This window comes from Oncorhynchus mykiss, chromosome 16 (genome assembly GCF_057628025.1).
Source record: "Oncorhynchus mykiss isolate SJ-2025 chromosome 16, ASM5762802v1, whole genome shotgun sequence".
Taxonomy (NCBI): Eukaryota; Metazoa; Chordata; class Actinopteri; order Salmoniformes; family Salmonidae; genus Oncorhynchus; species Oncorhynchus mykiss.
The window spans coordinates 47,296,890-47,305,945 of NC_143037.1; the positions used below are offsets into that span (position 1 = coordinate 47,296,890).

Sequence of the window (9,056 nt, forward strand, 5' to 3'; positions counted from 1 at the left end):
GTAGTACTCACTGTGTAGGAGCAGTGTACAGAGAACCAGGGCTAGAGCCATCCCTCTCCAGGACCCATTCATTCTTCTCATGGACACAGCCATCCTCCAGTCCTTTGTGAGCCGCTGTGTGTGTGTGTCTGTAGAAGTGTGTGAAAGAGCGTGATGAGTGAGTGAGTGAGGGCTGGGGGAGTTGCGTGTTTCCTGTGCTCGCAGAGCGGGACAGACTGGCAGGATAAAGCGTGGCTTATGCTCTGCTGGTTTCATATGGCCTCTCTCCTTTGCCCCCTCTCTCTCTATCCCTCCTTCTCAGTCTCCTTCACCACACCCCTTTTCTGACTGGCTGAGTTAAACTCTTCTCATGCAGCTGGACGTTTTCGTGTGTGTGTGCGTGTGTGTGCGTGTGTGCGTGCGCGTGTGTGTGCGTGTGTGTAGAAAGTGATTCAGGGCGTGAGCAGGGCGTAGTAGGTCTGTGTGAGTGGTAATATAATCCGGGTGTGCATTATCACATCTGTCTATTCAGAATTTGTGCGCTGTTGTCTGGATCAGAAAACCTATCCAGCTATTTCCACAAACCTGGAAAGCTATTGCTGAGAGTGGTATGCCATGTAAACTGTACTGTGCATTATTTTAATGATCCCTAAAATCAAGCTTTACAATACATGTGAACTAGCACCTCCGCTGTATATTTGGAGTAGACCACAACATGACTCGCTGTATCTAACCCTAACTGAGACATCCCAGTCAGCCTGTTGGCTCTGGAGGGGTTTGTCTGATCAGTTCTCCTTTGAAGATGCACCTGGTAAACAGGAAGCGATCTCCCCTGGTCTGCCCGCCTGCTTAATATTGTGCTGCATAGCTCAGAGGCCTGTAGCAGTGCATTGCATCAAACATCACATCTCTCCACATCACTCCACTCTACTCCGCCTGGGCTTTAAGTTTGTCCCTGGACTGGTGAGTCAGTTATGTCCGGTGCGGCTGCTCACACCCACAGAAATCCCCACACACAAACAAAATCACCCTATACACCCATGCCATATGCAAACACACACGGTGTTTTGCAATCTCATACCCTATCCAAGCAACATTTGGGATCCAGCAGTTTATTTTCTCTCTCTTTGTAAATGCAGCCAGACTGGTGTTTCTTGGGGGATTGCCTGCAAAATTGCTGGTGAAACAATCAGGCCAGATGGGGCTGAATCAAGGCAAGAGCAGGCAAGTGTCGGGGACTGGGACACTCCTGCTAGTCCCTGTGTATGTTCACTTTCTTTAGGGACTGACTGGGGTGTGGTAATCCGATCCCTTTACTGACCCTTTCCTCAAGCCCACCCTTTCTAAATGCTGAGCAGACTAGATCGTAGTACACACATTCCCGAGCGCACACGCTGCCACGAACCGGCTCGATGTCCGCAACAAAAAGGGAGACAAGGTGGAAATCAGGAATAACAAAAATATATTTATTAACTGAGGTAACGCAAATACAATTAGCAATGGTGTGTGTAGTCAGTAATCAGCAGTGTAAGTGAGTGGTTGCTTGTATAAATGTGATAATGAGAGCTGTTGAAAGGTGCCAAAGCAAACAAACAAACAAACAAACAGGCCACAACCAAACTCTATCAGTGTGTCTGCATGGAGAGAGCCTCCTCAATGAATGGGGAAGAGGTGTATTTATCCCGGGACACACCCGGGCCCAGGTGTGTCCCATGCCGCTGACGACCCTCCCAGTTCCGCCCGCCAACATCCTAATAAGGAAAACAAGAGCAAAGAGAAAGAAAACGGCAGACAGAGTGGGAGGGTCGTCCCCCCCCCCCCCCCCCCCCCCCCCCATAAAACCAGGGACCAACAAGGACCCCGGAACACTATACCAGTCACACATAAACAAATACTGCCCTGGATCCTAGTAATTGACCCAGCCTGCGTCCCAAATTGATAAGGGGGTATGTGTTCACACTTCCACTTGCCCCAGCCAACCTTGTCCTCCCCAGACCTCACGCAACCTTTGCGCACAGGAAGCAACCTTTAAGAGGAAAGAAGAAAACGAGACCAGAAGAGAACAGTCAGGAGCGACAGAACAGGACAATACCAAACAAAATAAACAGTGATCAGTCATTCAGGAACAGGGCAGGGCGCACGAGCAAGCTCGTCAGCAACGAGCTGCAACAAAAAGAGCGTCTCAGAGTCCTTCTCATGACATTTTGGCAACATACGTAAGTTTCCAACAATATCAAATGAGTCCGGGGCACGACCAAGAGAGGAGCGACCCCTAGATAAATCTGGGTCACCTTCCCAGAGCAAACTCTCCCCTGAGAGCTTTCCTTCCCTAACCAACTGTAGCCGCTCTTGTTGCAGCTTGATTTTAGCACGCTCCAAATCCTGTTTAAATTCCAATTCCTTTTCATACTTTACCCGATCATACTCTAGCTGTAACAGAAGCAGTTCTTTGTGCTGTTCAAAAAGACGACTACTGTTGCTAACAGATGGAGCAGCTGTTGTAACGAGACGGGGAGGCGGCAAGTCCTCGGCAGAGGCTGCCCATCGGTAACTTCAACAATACCACTCTCCATCCGATTGGCTCTCAATATCAACCTAACAATTGTTTTGTTGACATTTATCACTAATTTCAACCTTGTAGTGTTCAGCGGTCTTCAACAGCTGTTCTTTAGTACAACATTCCAACAGTTCCTCTGACGGAAAGCGAAGGAACTCGTCTACATTAGACGCCATCGTCACAAGTAAATACCCCCCCCAAAATAATATCGCTTTTCCCCTCTGCTGAGCACACCAGACCACAACCAGAGAAATGACAATCACACCAGGAACCACAGAAGAGAGATGAGACACAGTGGGGAGAACAAGTATTTGATACACTGCCGATTTTGCAGGTTTTCCTACTTGCAAAGCATGTAGAGGTCTGTAATTTTTATCATAGGTACTCTTCAACTGTGAGAGACGGAATCTAAAAATCCAGGAAATCACATTGTATGATTTTTAAGTAATTAATTTGCATTTTATTGCATGACATAAGTATTTGATACATCAGAAAAGCAGAACTTAATATTTGGTACAGAAACCTTTGTTTGCAATTACAGAAGTCATATGTTTCCTGTAGTTCTTGACCAGGTTTGCACACACTGCAGCAGGGATTTTGGCCCACTCCTCCATACAGACTTTCTCCAGATCCTTCAGGTTTCGGGGCTGTCGCTAGGCAATACGGACTTTCAGCTCCCTCCAAAGATTTTCTATTGGGTTCAGGTCTGGAGACTGGCTAGGCCACTCCAGGACCTTGAGATGCTTCTTACGGAGCCACTCCTTAGTTGCCCTGGCTGTGTGTTTCGGGTCATTGTCATGCTGGAAGACCCAGCCATGACCCATCAATGCTCTTACTGAGGGAAGGAGGTTGTTGGCCAAGATCTCACGATACATGGCCCCATCCATCCCCCCTCAATACGATGCAGTCGTCCTGTCCCCTTTGCAGAAAAGCATCCCCAAAGAATGATGTTTCCACCTCCATGCTTCACGGTTGGGATGGTGTTCTTGGGGTTGTACTCATCCTTCTTCTTCCTCCAAACACAGCGAGTGGAGTTTAGACCAAAAAGCTCTATTTTTGTCTCATCAGACCACATGACCTTCTCCCATTCCTCCTCTGGATCATCCAGATGGTCATTGACAAACTTCAGACGGGCCTGGACATGCGCTAGCTTGAGCAGGGGGACCTTGCGTGCGCTGCAGGGTTTTAATCCATGACGGCGTAGTGTGTTACTAATGGTTTTCTTTGAGACTGTGGTCCCAGCTCTCTTCAGGTCATTGACCAGGTCCTGCCGTGTAGTTCTGGGCTGATCCCTCACCTTCCTCATGATCATTGATGCCCCACGAGGTGAGATCTTGCATGGAGCCCCAGACCGAAGGTGATTGACCGTCATCTTGAACTTCTTCCATTTTCTAATAATTGAGCCAACAGTTGTTGCCTTCTCACCAAGCTGCTTGCCTATTGTCCTGTAGCCCATCCCAGCCTTGTGCAGGTCTACAATTTTAGCTCTGATGTCCTTACACAGCTCTCTGGCCATTGTGGAGAGGTTGGAGTCTGTTTGATTGAGTGTGTGGACAGGTGTCTTTTATACAGGTAACGAGTTCAAACAGGTGCAGTTAATACAGGTAATGAGTGGAGAACAGGAGGGCTTCTTAAAGAAAAACTAACAGGTCTGTGAGAGCCGGAATTCTTACTGGTTGGTAGGTGATCAAATACTTATGTCATGCAATAAAATACAAATTAATTACTTAAAAATCATACAATGTGATTTTCTGGATTTTTTTTAGATTCCGTCTCTCACAGTTGAAGTGTACCTACGATAAAAATTACAGACCTCTACATGCTTTGTAAGTAGGAAAACCTGCAAAATCGGCAGTGTATCAAATACTTGTTCTCCCCACTGTATATGGAGCTTCCCCAAAACCTACAGTAACTCAACCCTAGTCTTCATGCGGATTTGCGGTGGGTAATTATGCACTGTAGCCAGCTGGCAAGGAAATAAACCACCCAGCACGCTGGCAGATTCCCCCAAGCCACGGATGTGCCCCCTCAGGCCACAGACACCACACAAAAACAACAAACAAAATAACCATGCCCAACGTATTCCAAAGTGAAACACGTCGCTAAGCCTAACGGGGGGAAAAGGCTATAGCTCCAGGTAGCAAGTGTCACCACCCTACTCAAATCTCCTACTGAGGTACACAGCCGACTGTACTCACCTCCTCGGACCGATGTCCCAACAGCGAGTAGAGCAAGAGTCTCCAGCCTGGGCAGGGGCCTGGAAACTAACCAATGTACTCTCTCCAACGCAGCACACAACTATCCACCGCTGTGGCAAGTTTACCAAACAAACAAAGGCAACCAATTCTGGGCACCAAACATTACAACAACAAAAAAGCTGTAACAAAAGATGCAAACAAAAGCACCTACCGAGTTTCTTCCAAACACAACTCACATACTGGTAATCCCAACGACGCTAGTATCAGTCCTTCATAACGCAACAAAGTGCTGTACGACAAAATGTCTAGGAAGCTACCTTATGATCCCGGACGAGCCCCCATTTGTCACGAACCGGCTCGAAGTCTGTAACAAACAGGGAGACGACGTGGAGATTAGGAATAACACAAATATATTTATTGAGGTAACGTAAATACAATTAACAATGGTGTGTGTAGTCAGTAATCAGTAGTGTAATGAGGGGTGTTGAAAGGTGGCAAAGCAAACAAACAAACAAACAAAAATGCCACAACCAAACTCTATCAGTGTGTCTGCATGGAGAGAGTCTCCTCAATGAATGGGGAAGAGGTGTATTTATCCCGGGACACACCCGGGCCCAGGCGTGTCCCATGTCGCTGACGACCCTCCCAGTTCCGCCCACCAACATCCTAATAAGGAAAACACGAGCAAATAGAAAGAATACGGCAGACAGAGTCGGAGGGTCGTCACAACGTGCACACACACACACACACACACCCTCCCCCAGCCAGGAGCACCCATCACCGTGGCAGCAGGCACCGTAGCTTTCCCAGCAGTCAGAATCAATGTGAAGGCTTTCCTGACCTTGTGATTGTGGCAGCTGGGGATTTCTCTGCTGTAAATCTCTTCACTAACAGGAGACCCTGACCAGAGTCCAGTCCTCTCCCACGTACAGTGCATTCGGGAAGTATTCAGACCCCTTCACTTCATCCACATTTTGTTACGTTACAGCCTTATTAATACCCTATAATGACAAAGCAAAAACAGGTTTAGAAATGTTTGCAAATGTATTATAAAAAAAACTGCTAAAATATCACATTTACAGTATTCAGACCGTTTACTCAGTACTTTGATGAAGCACCTTTGGCAGCGATTACAGCCTCGAGTCTTCTTGGGTATGACGCTACAAGCTTGGCACACCTGTATTTGGGGAGTTTCTCCCATTATTCTCTACAGATCCTCTCAAGCTCTGTCAGGTTGGATGGGGAGCATCGCTCCACAGCGATTTTCAGGTCTCTCCTGAGAAGTTTGATCGGATTCAAGTCCGGGCTCTGGTTGGGCCATTCAGAGACTTGAACCCAAAGCCACTCCTGCAGTGTCTTAGCTGTGTCCTTGTGGTCGTTGTCCTTTTGGAAAGTGAACCGTCGCCCCAGTCTGAGGTACTGAGTGCTCTGGAGCAGGTTGTCAAGGATCTCTGTATTTTGCTCCATTGATCTTTCCCTCCATCCTGACTAGTCTCCCCGTCCCTGCCGCTGAAAAACATCCCAGCATGATGCTGCCACCACAAGGCTTCACCGTAAGGATGGTGCCAGGTTTCCTCCAAGCGCGACGCTTGGCATTCAGGCCAAAGAATTCAATCTTGGTTTCATCAGACCAGAGAATCTTGTTTCTCATGGTCTGAGAGTCCTGTAGGTGCATTTTGGCAAACTCCAAGCGGGCTGATGTGCCTTTTACTGAGGAATGGCTTCCATCTGGCCACTCTACCATGAAGGCCTCATTGTTGGAGTGCTGCAGAGATGGTTGTCCTTCTGGAAAGTTCTCCCATCTCCACAGGGGAACTCTAGAGCTCTGTCTTGGTTGCCTCCCTGACCAAGGCCCGTCTCCCCCGATTGCTCAGTTTGGTCGGGCGGCCAGCTCTAGGAAGAGTCTTGGTGGTTCCACACTTCTTGCATTTAAGAATGATGGAGGCCACTTTATTTTTTGGTACCCTCCCCCTTCCTCTACGGACAATTCCTTCGATCTCATGGCTTGGTTTTTGCTCTGACATGCACTGTCAACTGTGGGACCTTATATTGACAGGTGTGTGCCTTTCCAAATCATGTCCAATTAATTGAATTGACCAAATGTGGACTCCAATCAAGTTGTAGAAACATCAATGAAGGTCAATGGAAACAGGATGCACCTGAGCTCAATTCGAGTCTCATAGCAAACGGTCTGAATACTTATGCAAACAAGATATTTATGTTTTTGAATTTTAATACATTTGCAAACATTTCTAAAAACCTGTTTTCACTTTGTCATTATGGTGCAGTGTGTGTAGATTGATAAGATTTCTGTAAAGTAACAATGCGGAAAGATGGAAGGAGTCTGAATACTTTCCGAATGCACTGTGTGTAGTGGAAAGAGAGACAATTTAATGGACGAGGTGATGGAAGCGCTAAGCCTCATCTCGCCACAGCCAGGGTTCTTACACAATGATGCAGAAGACTGACAGGCTCTGAGCATGTCCAATGTTCTCTGCTGTTTGTCTGTTCACTAATCTCAGTGGCTTGACACTGTGTGTGTTAAGGCTCTGAAAGGTATAGGCCAATAGAAATGCTCTGTTATGAGTACTGGACAATGGAGAGGCTCCAGACAGTCCAGCTGGCCAATGATGAGGCCCCGTTCAGCCCAGCCCTGTCCCGAGGGAAGACCGATCAGGGAACCCTGGTTCTGCCAAGGCCTGATGCCATTGCTGATACAGAGGGACAGCTACGGACTTGTCCCACTAGCGTCATCTCGGTGATTGTCAGGGGAGACAGAGGCAAACAGGGAGGTAGGAAAGACCCTGTAGCCTTCGCAACAACCACGTTATGTTCCTGGAAGACAGCACTGCATTTTAATTTAAACATCACCTACATGTATTCTAAAAAGTGGATGTTAACTTATTATTATTGTAGCCCAAACAGTGTTGACCACTTGACCGGGCGCCTGTCAATAAGTTGCAATATAGTCAAAGTGATTTGTTCTCTCAATCTGCATCCATTCATTTCTGACATGCATGCCCTGCTTGTTTTATTGATTTGGAGCAGGCTGTAATGTACTTCCCAAAACAGGGAAGAGTAGAGCCAAGTTCCTTTGCTTCTCTGTTCTCCTCTCCCTACAGATGTTCCGCTTTAATGAAGCTGGTCTCAGGAGAGCGCATACTTTTATTGTCCATAAAACCAACCCACAGGGCCCCGCCAGTACACGCACACACACACACACACACACACACATTCACTCACACACACACGCACAGCGAGAGAGAGACAGGCAGTGTGTTACACCCCAGCCCTGCACGTACATCAGCAGTCCAGCAAAAAATAATAACAACATCTCCAACGATGATAAACCAAACAGCTAACACATCTGTACCGCTTAAATTCTATGAAACGCCACACAACAACTTAGATGAAACAAACAGGCTTCTACTAAGAACTCTCTCGATTGCTTCTATAACGTTGGCCAATTTTGGCATCAGTGTGAGTTTGACTGCCTCGTCGTTTTGGACCTCTCACCTTCACTCTCCATCCATCCTTCTCAATAACTCATCTCCACTTCTCCCCCTCCCTTCCTCCACCCTTCCCTGTAGTGCAGGGCCAGAGCCACGGGGAGAGAGAGAGAGTAGCGGAGAGTCTCATAACAACCACTAATTGGCGGTGATTTGCTGGCTGGGTAGACTTCTTGAAGTGATTTATGTGTAGGGTAAAAAAAAATCAAATAAAAAAGTCCTCTGGGTCTCACAGAGGACCTGAACTATGGGGTTAACTTCTACAGAGGAACAGGAAAGCATAGAACAAAATGGAGGAATAAATAAAGGAGGAAAAAAGAGAGAGAGCGACATGAAAAGATAAACATGAGTATGTGCTTAAACCCTGGTCAGCGCAGAAGAATGTGGTTTTAGTCATCCCCTTTGTCTTGAATTACTACATACCTTTATATCATACACCAATACAGTTAGATTTGATTATACACATGCGGTGGCATCAAATCAAACTTCATTTGTCATATGCACCGAATACAATGCACTGAATGCACCACATACAAATACGGTGTAGACTTCACCTTGAAAAGCTTACTTACAAGCACAGAACGAACTGGATGCATTGGGTTTTGGAGGGAACTAGTACAGCGACAGTATTGAGTACAATCCTTCCACTTTAGTTTCATCCTGTGAGTTACTAGAGAAAGAGAGGGAGATGACTGTAACTGATTCCACTTTGGCCGTGTTTCCAGATCAGGCTTGTGGGATTAATTAATTAAGCAGCGCCCAGATGGCTCTGATTATTCTACTGCTGGTTGGGACCCATTCATCTTTGGAGCC

At 46.9% G+C, this 9,056-nt stretch overlaps 1 protein-coding gene across 2 annotated transcripts in view; it reads right to left on the minus strand.

Annotated features, from left to right (window-relative positions):
* Positions 1-330, minus strand: part of cd34a (CD34a molecule) — a 34,643-nt gene extending 34,313 nt beyond the window's left edge. Inside the window, exon 1 of one of the 2 annotated variants that reach the window (XM_021564414.3) lies at positions 12-330. In XM_021564414.3, coding sequence (XP_021420089.2) covers positions 12-255 — 244 coding nt within the window. In that variant the 5' untranslated portion in view covers positions 256-330. The remainder of the gene's footprint in view (positions 1-11) is intronic. The other variant, NM_001281360.1, reaches the window with a different exon arrangement.
* Between the last annotated feature and the right edge of the window lie 8,726 nt (positions 331-9,056).